The sequence below is a fragment of the Nannospalax galili genome, unplaced genomic scaffold, assembly GCF_000622305.1.
Source record: "Nannospalax galili isolate Female #2095 unplaced genomic scaffold, S.galili_v1.0 scaffold781, whole genome shotgun sequence".
Classification (NCBI taxonomy): Eukaryota; Metazoa; Chordata; class Mammalia; order Rodentia; family Spalacidae; genus Nannospalax; species Nannospalax galili.
In genome coordinates, this window is record NW_008346898.1 from 1167036 (window position 1) to 1184751 (window position 17716).

Below are 17716 nucleotides of genomic sequence, written 5' to 3' on the forward strand. Positions count from 1 at the left end.
CTAATGAGTAGTGGTAAGGGCCCTGCTGTGTTGGTTTGCAGATTGCCGAGGGCCTGGGAGGAGGGCTGAGGGGGCACATGCAGACCATTCAGGCTGAAGCTCCAATTACTGAGATAAAGCACCCAGTACAGAGTCATCAGGAATGAAGACAAAGTACAAATAACCCTGGCAAGAAAGAACATGAAGATGAGAGGGTGGTCCCTTTATGACAGATACTGTGAACATGTGGCACCATTATGAGCTCATCAGGCCACCATGTAAGTACTACTGCCCTGAAGCAATCATATTTGTCAAGCCACACAGGAACTGGATACAGACGCAGGCTCTTCAGACATAACAGCCCCACTTGGCTGCAGACAGTAGATAAGCCAAAGAAAACTGTAATCAACTGCCTTTTTCTGTTCATCTTTGGCCTTCTATGGTTAACAAAGATAGTTACAGCCCAACTGCACTGACAAGTTCATAGCCAATCTTCCTTTTCAGTAACAGCATCTTCTGTTGCTGGGTCCTTGTAGCTGTCGGGGCCTCAGGTATTGGGGTAACACCTGTGGAACCTCATCATCCCCTCCAGGCTGAGTCACAGCCCCATAGGGAATGCACATCACTGTACACTAGTGGCTCTGAATGGAACCATGCCTGCTGTTTGCAAGTGCAAGGTGAAGTTCAAGGCTGTGACCTGTGCCCATATCAGTACCAGCATGCTGGAATTCTTACTGGTGTCTTTTCTGAGGAATACTGCCATTTTTATTTTATTATTATTTTAAAAAATATTTTATTATTTTTATTTTATGTGTATGAGTGTAAAGGCCTGCATGCATATAAAAACACCTGTGTCCTGAAATGCCCATGGAGGTCAGAAGAGGGTATCAGATACCCTGGAACTGGAGTTACAGATGACTGTTAGCTGTCATGTGGGAGTTGGGAACTGAAAATTTTTTTATTTTTATGTGTATGAGTATATTGCCTGCATGTACGTAAGTGCACCATGTCATACAATGCCCATGGAGGTCAGAAGAGGGCATTAGATCCTCTGGAACTGGAGTTTCAGATGGTTGTCAGCTCCCATGTGGGTACTGGGAACTGAACCCAGGTCCTCTAAAAAAGCAGTCAGTGCTCTAAACTGTGGAGCCATCTCTCTAGCCATTTTTTAATACAAAATGGAGACTTCCAGGGATACAACAAGGCAGGCTAAGTGGCTCTGAGAAGCAGCATGGGAAACCTGGAGACAAGCCAGAATGTGTAGAGAAGCCCTGGGTACAGAAACAGGGGCCCACTTCCCTCAAGGCCTAGATGGCATCTCTGAGTCTGTACACAAGGCCTGTGATGGTTGGTGTTGATTGTCAACTTGATAAGATTCAGAATCACTATGAAAACCAACCCTTGGGCATGTCTATGAGGAAATGTCTACATAGGGTTAACGGGTGCGGGAAGACCCTGGTTGTTGGTGGCACCATTCCGTGGGTTGGGAGACTGGACTGAATGAAAAGGAGAAAGGGAGCTGGGCAGCAGGTTCATTGCTCTCTGCTTCCTGACTTTGGATGCAATGTGGCCAGCAGCTTCAAGCCCCTGCTACCATGACTGCGCCCTGTTCTTTTGTCAGGTACTATGTCACCACAACAAGGCCTAAGGGGCATCTCCTTCTTAAAGTGGGCATTCCCTGGGGTCCACACTAGGGGATGCAGCCTAGGAGGGCTTGGGAAGGAAGAAAAACAGAGGGAGGGAAGAAGAAAAGGAGGGAAGGAGGAAGAGAGGGAGGGAGGAGGAAAGGAGAGTGAGGGAAGAAGGGAAGAAGAGAGGAAGGGAAGGAGGGAGAGAGGGAAGTAGGGACAGAGGGAGGGAGAGAGGGAAGTAGGGACAGAGGGAGGGAGGACTTTGTTGTACGCCCTGATCTGAAACTCCAGTCTACTGTGAGCCAAAAAGGAGTCAAGGCATGGCAGCTCCTGGAAAATGAGCCTGCGTTTCCGCCTAACTGATTTCACTGGCTGGCGTATGCAAATGTGACTCTTAATGAAGGTAGGGCTTGTTTTGTGGGCTTAAGAGCTGAACACTCAAGTGAGATCAAGGAGAAGAACTAGAGTTCTTGCTGCCTACATGCACAGCATGGTTCCTAGGGGGCTGGGAATTCACAGTCAAATTTCGTTGTCAAAATTTTCAAGAGAGGAGATTAACTTCAGGCACAGAGCAATCTGTGTGTTCTCAGCTGTGTTTTACAGAGAGCAGTTGTGTATCCGCTGCTCTTCTGTGTTTATGCACTGAGGTATTCAACTGAAGACAGATGCTTTGATTGAGGGGGAAAAACCCAAATAAACAAATCACTTTCTCTGTCAATCAGATCTTAACAGCATTGAGAGATAATGACCAAATGCAGGATAGAGTCTTGCATCTTCCCATAGTTAAAAGACCATTTTAGTATCTAATAGCTAGGAAACAATGACAGAAAGAGGAGGCTTCCTATCTCAGATTAATAGCCAGTGGTCTGGCAATGGTCTCTATGCTCCCAAGGTCAAAGACCTCCGCCTCAGCAGCTTTGGGCTTCCTCCTCCACTAGCTTTCAGGGCTCTACCCATACTTGGTGGCTCCCCCTTCCATTTTCTAAACAAGGCTGGGCACACTCACCCTGGGGCCTTTGCGCTTGCTGTTCCCTCTGCCTAGAACATCTGGCCACTCACATTTATTTCCCTTTGCTTTTAACTTTATCCTCTGTGTCAGACTTTTTGTTGGCCATCCGAGCTAAAATTTCATTTGTCTTCCAACACTGTATCTTCTTTTCCTGCTTCATTTTCTCTTCCCTTAGCTTAACCACTAATATATTTGCCTTATGTAAATCAGTGCATGGTCTCTCTTCTTCTCCAAGCTGTCCATTTCAGGAAGGTGAGGATTTTTGTCTGTTTTGTCCTCATTGCACATACAGCATTCAGTATGTGAATAAATTATGGTCAATGAATGTAACATCTCAGAAACGGGGGCTTCGGTTTTTCTGGGGGCAGCCCTGCCACTCAGGCTGAGCAATTCCATCCATTCTCGCTTACTAAGGCTTTGGGCACTGAAGGTTAAAGTCCTTGGCACTAGTACCTGAAGTTCTGAAATTTTTAAAAAGTCCAACACAACTGTTGTGAGGTACAAAGTCAGAGATCTGCTAAGGATTCACCAAGCCCATTTCTTCCTGCCAGAATCTTGGACAGTTCTATTGCTCAGCCAAGGAGACAGTCAAGTGGCCAGTGCCACAAAGGTTGCACTGCCTCCCATCACTCAGGCCCAGTTCTAAGATGTCCCTGTGACTATCCTCTCGCTCTCTCCTCATTGCAGGCTGAAGTGAGGGGGAATCTGAGGTCCTCAACCATGGCAGAAAGAAAGGATGGGAGGAAGCTGTCCTGGAAACCCTGGAAGACTGGGTTGGACACACCCTCCCCATTTGCCACCTCCCATGCAAGGACCATGTGGAAAGTGTGAAACAAGCCTTGTGTTGAGCCACTGAGAACTGGAGGCTGTTTATTAGAGCAGTCAGAACTTACTCCAATGGCACAGGTGTCAAAGCCATTACATTTGGAGGTGCCACACTAGGCAATGCTGCACTTGGTTCTCTGATAAAAGTCACATTCTAAGTGAAACCTAATTTGCCTTTTCCTAACTAGACGTTCAGCCTTGCTGGACTTTTTTGAAAATGAAACTGAATTGTCAAGCGTGAGATAGGAAGGGATGAGAAGGGGCTGTTAATGAGTTTAACCATTTTCTTCCTTAAATAATAAGTTATAATTGCAATTATACACACCTTTATTATTATACATATACCTTTAATCCCAGGACTCAGGAGGCAGAGGCAGGAGGACCTCTGTGAGTTTGAGGCCAGCCTAGTCTACAGGGCAAGTTTCAGGGCAGCCATAGTGAGACCCTGTCCCAAAACCCCCCAAAAAAGAAACAAATAAGTTATGATTGTAGGCAGTAACTGAGGTGATCTTTGCTGGAAAACTTGCAGGGAACTTTCAGGAACAAGTTTTGAGGCTCTGAAAACTTACACCGGCCACTATGGTCATTAGTGTGCAGGGGACGCAATGTGACAGCTACCGTGTCTATATTCTGGGCTGCTACTTTCCATTTGGAGTTTTTAGGACTAGCAATAATTTCTAAACATGCTGAAAAGCATATACTCCTTGGGTCAGGGAGCTAGACCAACATCGACCACACCACACTGGCATTGCCAGGGCCTGTCGTTACTCCCTGTGCACAGCAGAAGTCACCACATGGGACAGCAACAAACAAGCATGGAAATACAGTGAAATGTTACCTGTCCTGCTAGCATTTCATACAATAGCACGCCGTACGCCCACCAGTCCACAGATTTTCCATACGGCTGGTAAGCGATGATCTGCATGAAAACAAACACATCAATTATATGGAGTGGTCAATCAAATGGCTCCTATCTGAAGAGCTAAGTCAGGCAGGCAGGCATGTAAACATTCTTGCCAACAAGGCAGTAGTAAGTTCTGTCTCTTATTTCTACATGAGGGAAAAGGAAGGACCCTTCAAATGGGGTAGACTGAGAACTGCCATTAGGCAACACATTGTCCACATCTTGTTTCCAGACTCTTCCTTGGAGATGTGACCCCACTGACTGAAGGCAGCTCCAGTTACCCTTATTGGTGAAAAATACTTGGATACTGAGTCAGATTTACTGTGTGCAAAACAAGAGGTTGATTGCAAGCTGGGATCTGAAACCTAAGGTGATAAAACTGTGTAACTGAATTTTATGAAAAGGATGATGTTGGGGCTGGAGAGGTGGCTTTGCGGTTAAGAACACTGGTTGTTCTTGCAGAAGACCCGGGTTCAAATCCCAGCACCCACAAGGCAGCTAACAATTGTTTATAACTCCAGTCCCAGGGGATCCGAGAGCCTCTTCTGACCTCCATGGCATTGCACAACATGGATGCACTTACCTACATGCAGGCAATACACATATACACATAAAATAAAAATTAGTAAAATTTAAAAAAAAGAAAAATAAGGATGATGTGGTATGGAGAAGACTAAGGGGGATGACTAAAGCGGAAATCCCAGTTCTCAGGTTGCTCACAGAGGCACAGTGATAATACATCTAGTTCACTAAATAGCTGAAGTTTTTAAATGTCTCGAAAAAGCAACAAAATGCATTATTTGGACCCTGCTTGACTCAAATCAACAACTGAAAAAAAGAAATCTCAAGACAATTAGGAAAAGTTAACAGTCTGTATATCAGATGACACTAAGGGATTATTGTTCATTTTATTAGGTGGTGTCACGGTGTGGTGACTAGTTAAAAAATGTCCTTTTCACTCAGGGATGGACAATATCAATGTAGGAGAGATGAAGTATTTAGAGGTGAAATGACATGCTGTCCTAACTTTCTTTAAAAATGCTTCAGTAGGAGCTAGAGATGGCTCCATGGTTAGAGCAGTGGCTGCTCTTGCAGAGGCCCTGGGTTCAGTTCCTAGCACCCACATGGAGGCTAACAACCATCCATAACTCTAGTTCCAGAGGATCTGATGCCCTCTTCTGGTAGGTGTTTCACACATGTGGTACATGTACATACATGCAGGTAAAACACTCATAAAATAAAAAATAAATTGTGCAAGGCTGTACTGTGGATTTGAATTTCTAAGTGGCATGACTGATCAAAACATGGGCTTCATCGCCTCTGCTAGGTGGTGTGCAGCATGTAATACCCAGACCTGCAGACCTGGTTCCACAATTCAGGGTAAAGCCAGACGGTGATACCCAGTGTTTTCCTCTATTGCTCTTCACCCTGTTTTTTGAGACCGGGTCCCTTATTGAACCTGGAGTTCACTGATTGAGCTAGGCTGGCTAGTCACTGAGCTCCAAGGATCCACCTGTCTCTGCCCCTCCAGCCCCCAACCCCTAGATACATGTTGCCATACCCAGCTTTTAAGTGGGTGCTGGGCATCTGATCTAAGGTTCTCAGGCTCATTCATCACCACACTACTGACTGAGCCACTGCCCCAGCCCCAGCCCCAGCCCCAGCCCCAGCTGAGGACTTTTTCCAATGGCCCAGAGTATCTAGTTAAATTAATAAGAAAACTGTGTGTGTCTTCTCACTCCCATTTCTTAACTCAGTACCAATATTCCTCCACATGGAATGAGACACAGAAGTCCTTTTGGTTTGCTTCAACTCAGGTCTGACAAAGGCACCTGTTGGGGTCTGTGACAGCTGTGCCCCTCATTCCATGAGAAGGATACCATATGATGCCTATTGGAAACTAGAAGGAATCCTTAATTTCTGATACTACACTTGTTCTCGGCTGCAAACTTAGAACATAAGCATACACAGAACCAAAACTGAAGTTTCTAATCTATTGGTTGGTAATGATACACATCTTTCCAACTCCTAGACAGGAAATTGGTAGAACAAAGGGAGTTGTGTATTTTTATAACCTTTGATACAATGGAAAATTGCCCGTCTCAAAGGGTTAAACTGAATTTGTAACCATACCTGATGCCTGTTTCATGTTTTCCACCCTAGGTAAAACTGTTCTTTTAAAAACATTATCACAGGGGTGCTGGAGAGATTACTCAGTGGTTAGAGCACTGGCTGTTCTTGAAAATAAAAAAATACAATTAAAAAACAATCACAGGGTAGGTAAAGGTGTTTGTGGTCAAGACTGATAACCTACCTGAGTTTGATCCCTGGGACACACATGGTGGGAGAAGAGAAACACCACCCTCAAATTGTCCTCTGACTGCCACACACACCCTGTGGCATGCTCATATGCACACTTACACACAAAATAAATGTTATCAATGTAATAATCTTATTTTATCTTTTTACTTCCATGAGCCATGCATATGCATTAAAGAAAATCAGAAGGGGAAAAAAGATGCTAAATAATAAAGATGCTGAAAGGCTCACCACTTAGAAATATTAATAGTTATTGTCATATAAAAACTCTCCATATTTTTCCAAGGTGCGTGGGATCTAGACGTTAAAAGGAAGTGGCACAGGACAGTGAGGAAGATTTTGTAGGAACTGGAAGAGAGGTCAGAAAGCACAAATGGGCGTGGTTAAAGCTGGAGCGTGTACAACTACAGTGCATATTTGTAGGCTTGTACCCCAGAAGACAGGAGACTTAAATGAGGAAAAAGAAGTGGCAGGACAGCAGGGCTCACCCAGCTTTCTCTGGATGATCGCACAACTTACTAACTCACCTAGAAAAGGGGCATTTGATTAGGCTTAAATTAATTCACACTTCAAGTTGTCTTAGTCTGTTTCTTCATTGCTGTGACAAAATACTCTGACCAATACCAACTTGGGGAGGAAAAGGTTTATTTAGCTTACATATCCCAGGTCACAGTTCATCAGGGAGCCCAAGATAGGAACACAGGGTAGGAACCTGGAGGCAGGATCTGGAGCACAGGCCATGGAGGAACGCTGCTTACTGGCTTGCTCTCTGGGCCCCTGGTCAGCCTGCTTTCTTATGCACAGACCCACCTTCCCAGGGGTGGCACCACCCACAGTGGGCTGGGCCCTCCCACATCACTAATCAAGAAGATGCCCCTCAGACATGGCCACAGGCCAGTCCAATAGAGGAAATTCCCCATTGAGGCTCCTTCAACCCAGGTGTGTCAAGTTGACACTAAAGCTATCCATCTCACAAGTATACTTGTTTTTTGTTTGGTTTTGGTTTTGAGGCAGGCTTTGCTATGTAGCACAGGGTGGTCTTGAACTCAGGATCCTCCTCCCTCTGCCTCCAAAGTGCTCACAGGGATGTGCTAGCACACACAACTGTAAGCATCCTTTTGAGTGGTAGTGATGTTTAGTTTAGGTAGGATACTGATGTTCAGTAAGTTATTTTTTATTGGTTTATCCATGATGGTTGTTATTCTCAATAAAATTACATTAATAGGAAATGTTAAAAATGGCATTACACCCACCTGCTAGTCTATGGATACTTTATTTAATAACAGACTATAAGCATCTCTGGAAGCCTTTGATTATTTCGGCAGGACAAATTACTGTGAGTAGAATTGTTGGGTCAAAATGTTGTTTTTGCCTTGGCAGTAAAGCTTGGAAAACATGCTGTCAGATTACTTGAGTGGTAGCACTTGTACACTCCCATTGGCAGTGAAGGAGCTGAGTCTGTGCCCTTGAATCGTCACCAACAGTGCTTACTGCCTTTGTTTCCAAAAGTACCAATTTGATGACAGAAAGTGATAGTTCAATAGTCTTGTTATGTGCATTTTATTCACATGGGAATTAGACACCTGTGTTTCTTTTGTAGCAAACTCCTGGACTATGAACTTGGCTCAATTTTCTATCATGATTGACAGGTCATTTGTTCCTTCTTTTGGAGGCCATGGGAAGTGCTGGGGTAAAATACAGAAAAGACAAGATACATGGACACTAGCTTTTCTTAGTGATTAGTGAGAGTTCCTTGTATCTTAAGGATATTAATCCTCTGCTATAATTTATACAAACAGACTTCACAATCCATCATGTATGTTTTGCTTAGAATATCTTTGATGTGGCGGCTGGAGAGATGGCTCAGCAGTTAAGAACACTGACTGTTCTTGCAGAAGACCCAGGTTCGAATCCCAGCACCCACATGGAAGCTAACAACTGTCCATAACTCCAGTTCGAAGGGATCCGACCGCCTCTTCTGTCCTCCGTGGGCATTGCATGACATGGGTGCACTTAGTTACATGCAGGCATAACACTCATACACATAAAATAAAAATAATAAATAAAAAGAATATCTTTGATGTTTGGAGATTAAAAAAGAAAACTTCTAAATAGAAAAAAACTTCTGGGGAATATTATAAGAGGAAGTGATATTTCACTCCCTGGTTGAGGAGGTTACAAGCCCATTTGTCTCCTGCCACTGTGATTACAGATGCTCACTGAACCAGTTTGCATTCTGTGGCTGTGATTAAAACACTGACCAAAAACAGCTACGGGAGGAAAGAGCTTACTATTTTGGGTTACAAGTTATAGTCCATCATCAAGGGAAACCAAGGCAGGAGCTCAAGGGAGGAAATGGAGGCAGGAACTGAAGCAGCGATCATGGAGGACTGCTGCTTACTGGCTTGCTCCCAAGCTCATGCTTAGCTGGCCTTCATTATACAGCCCAAGATGTGTGCTGGATGACTTCAGCTGTCAAGTTGACGTAACCTGGGTAGAGGCACCCTTAACTGAGGAATTCCTCCACTGGATTGGCCTGTGGCCATGTCTGTGGGGCATTTTCTTTATGGTTGTGTGATATGGGAGGGCTGGGCCCACTAAGGGTGGTGCCACCCCTGGGCAGGTGATCCTGTGTTGTATAAGAAAGCAGGCTGAGCATAGGGCAGAGGAGCAAGCCAGTGAGCTGCCTTCCACCATGTTCTGTGCTTTAGCTCCTGCCTCCAGGTTCCTGCCTCAGTTTCTCTTGATAATGGACTGTGTTGTAAGCTAAATAAACCCTTTCCTCCTCAAGTTGCTTTTGGTCAGTGTTTTACCAAAACAATACAAAGTAAGTAGAACAGGATGGTTCCATCCACAGTGGGCTGGGTTCTCCTACATCAATCAACAATCAAGAGAATGCCCCACAAAAGCCAATCTGATGGAGGAAAGTCTTCAACTGAGGGTCCCTCCTCCCAGGTGTGTCAATTTGACAAAGTCCAGATGATTCAGAAAGGAGGAGGAAGAGGGTTGCCTGACCTGCTGCAGACTGAGCAGTAAGCAGATGTGCATGGGGGTGGGGGGAGCCACTGTGATGTCAGGGAGGGCTGTGGCTACTGTTGGTTACTCCATTAATAACAAATTGCAAACTCTCATCTTTTCTACAAAACGTGTCTTGATAAAGTAGAGAGCAATAAAAGTCCTCTTCAGAGAGTAAAATTCCACTTGCTGAGCCACTACATGTGAGAGGCTCTACACCCATCTTCTCATGCTTGATGATGCAGAATTGATGACTATTCCCGTTTGTTTTTTTCGGTCTTTTTGTGACAGGGTCTCCCTGTAGCCCCAGCTGTTCTGGATTCACTATGGAGACCAGGCTGGCTTCAAACTCACAGAGATCCACCTGCCTCTGCCTCTCGAGTGCTGGGATTAAAGGTGTATGCCCAGCGACTATTCCCATTTTATAGGTGAGAAAACTGAGGCTCAGGAAGTTAACAGATTCGTGCAAATCCACTCAATAAATGGTTTCTGAGTGCTGGTGCATTTGTTTTAAAGAGAATTTTATGGCTTTCAAACAGATCTATACTGTGCTTGATAAAATATTAATCAAAGGGCATTGAAGATCAGTGTAAAAGGCTTTGAAGTCGTCTCTCCAAATGATGTTGAAGCTGTCGTTAACTATGTTTTGAAAGCAATTAAATAAACTGTTCTTGTTGCCATATAAAGGCAGTTCCTGCAATCTGTGTCAGAGGGCTTGTCCCAGGGAGCTAAACTGAACCCAGGGAGAGGGTAGTGGGGGCTAAATAAACTTGGAAGCTACACTCTATTTTGTTTCAGGGTTTCACTACTATGTAGCTTAGGCCGGCCTAGACTTCATTATGCAAGCCCAGGCTGGCATCCATGTCACAGTCTTCTGAATGCTGGGATTACCCTCATGAGTCACCATGCACGGCAATACTGTATTTTGGATTCTATATGCCACAAATATATGAGCAGACTTATCAGCCAGGCTCCTGTTTTTGCATGGTACCAAATCAGGTTTGACTCTGGAATGCTGTCAAGGGGGTGTGGAAGCCTGGTGTCTCTTCTGAACAAGCTACAGTAAATCCTAAATGTCACAGCCGCCTGAAGAGGTTTTTCTTCTCCCTAATTCTCACATGGCTCCAGCTTCCTCTTCTCTTTCTGTTTCTATACCTTTGACTCCTGTGACTCCCGCTGATAATACCCTCTCCCTTTTCTAAGATGAACAAAACACAGCGTCAAGTGCCAGTGGCTTTTTCTCCACCAACTGTATTGTCAGCCCCATTGAGCCTCCTGCTCAGCCATTAGACTGAGATTACAGTCACTATGAGTGCCATCGGCTGTAATAAGAGGGTGGCATTTAGAATGCAGCCTGAGCACTCCTTCCCAGAGAAGTTCATAGTCACCACCCGCTGCCTGCACACCACATCTCGGTTCCAGGGTATGGGATGCAACTTCACCACGGCAAATTCCTTGCCACAATGAAGCAGTCTTTCCTGTGATCAGATGCTATGAATAAATATCTCTAATTAACTAGAACCCCAGGGCAAAAGAAAAACAGTTGCTAAAAAGTCCTTCTTGAAGTCAAGTGTTTAGATTCACAGATCTGGGATGCCAAATATACTATCCTTCTGGAGCTGCCTATAGCTACGCTGTCCAATAGCCCTTAGCCATAAGTGGTTACTAAGGACTTGAGATGTGGCTAGTCTAAGCTGAGAAATCCTCTAGGTATAAAATATAAGATTTTGAAGACTTCACACCAAAAAAAGGAGATAGAAAACAGCTCAGAAGCAATTTTTCTTATACTGGGTTAAATAAGATATCTTAAAATTAATTTCACCTGTTTCTTTTGTAGCTGTTAAAAATGTGGTTGCTTAAGTGCAGTTGTGACTTGCATTATGTTAGTTTGGGGATGTAGGAAATGCTAGTTCAGGCCTTTGGGGTTAGTCAATTCCTATAACCACTGAGGTCCTCTGGTTCTCATTAGCCTGGGGAGCCATCTTTGAGCTGAAGACAGGTACAGAGAGCACAGAAAAGGCATGAGAGTCTCTTGGGTCTTTCCCTTCCCCAATGGGGACAAATGCAGGTGCTTCTAGCACTTGTGGGCCAAGGGAGGCTTGTAGGAAAGCCTGGGCTTCCTGATATGCTGAGGCCCCAGGCCAGGGGCTGCCATAGCAATCCGGCTCCCCATAATGGGGCAGCTTACAAAAGGAGGCTGATTTGGCAAGAAGGTCTAGGGTTGGCGGGTTTCCCTGCAGCACAGGGGAGGTTGAACTTTGGCTCCAAAGACAGACCCCCCATTGGGGCCACTGCCACTTAGTTTTACTGCTATTTGTCACCATGTTCACTGTGATTATACTTATATGAGCCAATTGCTTGGGGGAATGTCAGGATGTTACAAACGGCTGCCTGTCTTGTAAAAGTGAGGTAATGAATAAGCTTTCTTCCAGACTGGGCATGGAACCAGCGTATGAAAGGGATCAGGGAAGAGGGTTACTAGAAGACCATCACTCAAAGGCCACCCAGCCCTCTCCTCTCTGCCAAGGTCAGTGTCTCAAAGGCCTCCCAGAAGAGGATATGGCTTCCGATTCCATCTGACTTCTGACAGCTCAGAGCTGGGAGAGCTTGGAGACAGTGTAGGAGGGTTTTAGATGCTACTAACGACAATAGCTGTGACAAACATCACCGTCACAGGCATTCACCTGCCAGGCAGTCACCATGCCAGGCTCTTCACCTCTGTTAATTCATTTAGGCCTTGTAAGTCCCATTTCAAAGAAGAGGAAATGAGGTAGAGAGGGGTACTTGTTCAACATTACACAGCTGGTCACTGGCAAGGTCAGGACCCGATCCTTGGTTGCCCAGATGGCTTCACTTTTGACCATTTTTCTATATTGAATGTCTTGGCATAGGATGGTTTCCTAGGCAGTTGTGGTAAGAGCTGGCCTGGTAAAAATGGTTCTTGCTGAAAATGGGTTCAAAGACTTCATAGGAGCCAAAACATCTGGGATGCCTCCACTTCTACTACGCCCCAGGACTCTGCTATGAGAGCATTGTCTTGATGGAGCCTGTAATACCATAGATTGTGAAAGACAGTGGCACTCTGGCTTCATGGGCTTGAACTGAACCCCATTCTTTTTATATATAATATCTACTTAACCCTGTGGGGTACATTCTTTAATAGATGAAAGGTTTGATCACACATACACATACATGCACAAGCTGCCACTGGAAAACACTAGCCTGTATGCATAAAATATGTTTGAGTCCTTCTACTCTCAAAGAAACAAAAGATATTTCCTCCTTTTTCCAAAAAATATTAACATTTTATTTTGATGGAAAGGTTATAGTGGTTTGGGAAAACACCATAAATTCTCAAGGAGAGAACACAGAATCAATGGAATGCTTTGTGTATAGTATCAAATGTTGGGCTGAACTGTCTGAATTGGGGAAGAAAGCAGATGGGCCTGCTGAAGAGTTTTCTGAGTGTTCTGTTTGGACAGCTGGGCTCCTGAGTTCAGCAACTTCTCTTTTACTCAGTCCTCTGGAGCCTGCAGCTTCAGGACCATGCAGCTCCCAGATCCCTTGACATGATACACCCAGACTGTTTCAGCCTACTCAAGCCCAGATTCTTCTCTACAAGGGCTGTACCCACCACGAGGACCCACCCTTGCACCCAGCATGGGGAACTTACTCAGAACTGGGTAGATAAAGCTTTGTTGGAGAAAGTAGTAGATTGGATCTAGCCCATTTTACAGAACCACCTGATTTATGTGCAGGGGATTGCTGGGAAGGGGCTGAGACAGTTTAGAAAATTGTCATCAGGGTTCTGAAAAGTAACATAAGCCTAAGTGCTTTGCTTAAGGTTACCAGGCTGATCATGCATCAAAGTCAGGGAGAGGCCTCAGGTCTCCAGACTGTCCCCATCTGTAGCACCAAGCCTGAGACCAGAGAGTGATAAAAGGAGGCACTGCAGTGGGGAAGGAGTGAGATTTCCCAACCAAACTCCATTCTGATGACCTTCCCAAGCCCAGAGCACACAATGGGAAACACACTGGGGTGACGGGGTTCCAAATCTACGTGCTGGAGACTAGCTCCACTACCCAGGAGCTGTGTGCCCTTGGGCAAGCTGGTTAGACCCGCTGAGCTTCCATTTCCTCAGCTTCAACATTGGAATTCCAGTGTCCACTTGGCAAGTACGTGGTAAGGGATTAAACGGCGCTTTGCATATTGAAATGCACTTACTGCAGGTGAGAGGAATACATGCAACTCACACCATCTAACATCAGAAGTAAGAGCCTGTGCCCAGACAGGGCAGGTGAGTGAAAGTTATTCAAGGCCATAAAGTAGACCTGGCTTAAGGAAGGAGAGAGGAAACATTACTGTATGGAGGTAATCCTGAAAATACACATTAAACACTCTGAAATGATTGTCACCACCTGGAAATTTGAGTCAATATTAACCCTTTCATTCGGTCCCTCAGCAAATGCTAACTTACTTTGTGTCAGACACTGCTCTGAGCATGGGTCACAGAAGGGAATACAACAGCTAAGAAAAATCCCCCTTTATGCAATTTGATTTTTACTAGAGAGCAAAATAAATCATAGGTTCTACCCTCTTCCTGGGTGTTACAATACCCTCCCACTCCTTTCTCTTACTGCCACAACTTATGGCTGATGGCGCGTGTCCATGGGTGAGGTACTCTGCTAGGAATTAGGGTTAATGAATCTAACTCGGGGAGACACTTGTAAAATGAATAGCTGAAGGATCAATAATATTAGAACATCATATGAGAAATCTCTGTAATATCTGAAATCTTTGGAAGAAACGCATTATACAAGAATAAAGACTTTTGCAGAAATTGAAAGTACAGGGTCCAAATGATATTTCTATTGATAAAAAAATGATGCCTCTAATCTATGATTGAAGAGAATAGGAAATGTCTTCTCTGGCTAGGGAGATGACTCAGTGAGGAGACTTGCTGTGCAAGCCTGAGGACCCGAGTTCAAGCCAGCACCCATATAAAAACCCAAACTACATGCCTGTAACCCAGTACAGTGGGGGACAAAGACAAGAGGATTGCTGTGGCTTCCTGGTTACCAGTCTAGCTCCAGGTGAGAGATCCTGTTTCAAGGGCACAGGATGGACAGTAATAGGACACTTGATGTCCTCCTCTGGCCTCCATGTATGTGCACAGAGGTGGGAACATCACCATTAAATTTTAGGTTGGCTACACAGGACCAGAAAATGCAACAGTTGCCAAATAACAGACATGGATTTATGGAATGCGCCTTCTGCGACAGGCCAAGCTTGTTACAAGTAAAACTCAATGTGGGAAGTTGTACTTTGAGGAAGAAATTATGAGCCCCACTTTACAGCTGTCACTCCAAGCTCTTAGAAGAGCAGAGCTATAACCAGAGCTTATTAAACAAGAAGAAAAAGCTTGAAGCTAAACAATTCTTTCTTCAGGGGCGGATATTAAGCTCTCACAGGGCTACACAGAGCAGAAATCATTCATTTTAGAATCAAATGCATTGTCATGGGCCCTCTGGGCTCTCAACAAGTTCTCCAACACATCCCCAGCAGTGTTTGTCTTTGGGAACTCACAACTCAGCACTCACCTTCAGGACCTAACCCAGGCCTCCACTGCTGAACCCAGGGAGCTGTTCAAAATGTTAACTGTACGCCAAGACAAAGTAACTACTTGTGTAGTAAAGGAATGGAAGGAGAGACAGGATAGAGCTACATCTCTAAGAGCTTTTTAGTTGCAACAAGAGATTTTCTACAGCTGGGAGGTCTTACAGTCCAGAGGTTATTTGGAGATGTGTTTGGTAAGCACAGGAAGCAGCTCACTGAGGGGGGCCACCAGCTACCCAGAAGTCCCTCTTGCTATCTGTGAGCTTTAGGCAGGTCCCAGCTCCTCTATGGGTCTCTTTTCCTTCTATATGAATTATGAAGACAACCTGCCTCAGAGGGCTAGTGGACGGCTATAAGAATTAAAGACAACAGATTATAAGTGAATAAATGTTAGTCATCGACTCAAGATCCTCACCTCCCACCTGACATTGCTCAGACAATTTTATAGTTAGAGGTGGAATAAAGCTCAGAAATCCCTGGCCCATTTCCATGGGATTTAAATAAATCTCTAAATCAAGAGCCAATTCATGTAGGCCCCAGAATACCAGGAGGAAACATTTAGCAGAGCATTCTCAAGGCTCTGAAAAACGAGAACAGCCTGCAGGCTCCTATGGGGGTGTGATGGGTGCTCAGGGTGTCATCTGAGCTGGAAGCATCAGTCTCTTCCTACCAGAAAAATAGGTTCTACAGGCGAAAAGCTGCCTGGCCCTGGGGTCAAAGCCCAGATGCACCTTCCATTGGGGTCTTGGGAAAAACAAACAAATTTCTTTGCATATTCCTTTCTGTATGTGCTAAACAGGATTGGTGTTAAGATCAAACCAAATCAAGAAACTAGTGTGCTAGACCTGGTCTAGGATGCAGCAGGCATTCACCAAGTAGCAGTGAATCTCTCAGGACTGGTTCCTTCAGAAGACCCCTGGAAAGGGAGGATGAAGAGAAAGGCATGCCGTCCTCCAGGCCATACCAGCATAGAAAGTACCAATGGCTGCCAGAGTCCACAGGCTCTGAGGCCAGGGAATTAGGAGACGGGTAAAGAGTGAGGCAGGCAATAAAAGATACGAGCTCATATAACCTACACAATTCATCGAAAGGTTCTGAGGAGAATCATACAATTTAAGGAAGACTCTAAAGGAAAGGCCGGTCTCAGCTCTTTTAAGTGTTTCTCTGAGGGAAAACACAGCTTCATTCTCTTTTCAGTGATGGAGTCTCTGGACTGTGACCCTGTGGAGAGGGAAATTGGCCTCTGATAGAAAGAGGGTTGCACTGGGTTCTCTCTCTCTTTTTAATCAAGTGCTTTTCTTCACACGCCTCGTAGGCCGGGTGTGGGGCCTACCTACAGGCCAGTGGCATCTCTTGGAGGGGCCTTACTGGGCTGCAGCTCGGCTTTCCTCTCATTTCCCCCCTCTCTCTGTTCACCAAGTGCCAATTTCCTGCCTGACTGCCTGTCTGAGTAGACTGCAGGAGCTATTTTCTCATTGTGTTTTTCAATCCCTTTTTATTGTCTATAACTCCCCATGGACCTGTCCCCAGGCCCTGGCTTCACTCTCTGAGTGCCAATGGCTGGGGGCAGCTGGCTGTCCAGGGGACCTAAGCTGATGATGTCCATTCAGCCTTCAAACATTCCCAGCTCAATGGCCTCTTGAGGGGATGGAGAGAGGTATGTGAACCATCTGCCCTTGTCTTTCACCAACAGCCAACCTATGACAGCTGGAGATGACTCTTCTAGTAAACTGACTCCAGAGTTCCTGATTCCATCAGTTCTGAACCTGTCACCTGTCCAACTGTGATTAGCTGTGCCTAGGAAGGCAGTGTGCAAAGGCATTCCTCCCAAGTCACACTCCAGGCCTGGCACCATCTTACAAAGGATGGAGCAGTGAAAAGGAGACCAAATGCCACCATGTCCAGGAGGACAGCCTAATCCATCAGTGTGGATGAGGGCAGGTGCTGGGTGGAGCTGGGGGTCTGCATGCTTACAACAGAACAAAGGATGGAGCAGTGAAAAGGAGACCAAATGCCACCATGTCCAGGACAGCCTAATCCATCAGCGTGGATGAGGGCAGGTGCTGGGTGGAGCTGGGGGTCTGCATGCTTACAACAGGTCACCAGACAGAGGACTGCCCCAAGATGAGAAGGAAAGGCTTGAAGGAAATGAAACAGGCAGTTGTACTGATGCCTGGGCAGGGCATCTGGGTAGAGAGAAGGAGAGGATCCTAGAGGATGGAGTGACTGCACTGTGAGAAGTGGAATGGAAGCTGATGCAGTGCTGGGTTAAAGGTGTGCGCCACCACGCCTGGCTGTTTTCACTATTTTATGAGTGTGTTGCCTGTTTGTGTGTAAGTGCACCTGTGTCGTGCAATGCTCAAAGAGGTCAGAAGAGGGCATCAGATCCCCTGGAACTGGAGCTACAGGCGATTGTTA

At 45.4% G+C, this 17716-nt stretch overlaps 1 protein-coding gene across 1 annotated transcript in view; it reads right to left on the minus strand.

Annotated features, from left to right (window-relative positions):
* Window positions 1–17716, minus strand: part of Prkca (protein kinase C alpha) — a 478497-nt gene that overhangs the window by 23462 nt on the left and 437319 nt on the right. Inside the window, exon 14 of the mRNA XM_008843200.2 lies at window positions 4283–4363. Coding sequence (XP_008841422.1) covers window positions 4283–4363 — 81 coding nt within the window. The remainder of the gene's footprint in view (window positions 1–4282; window positions 4364–17716) is intronic.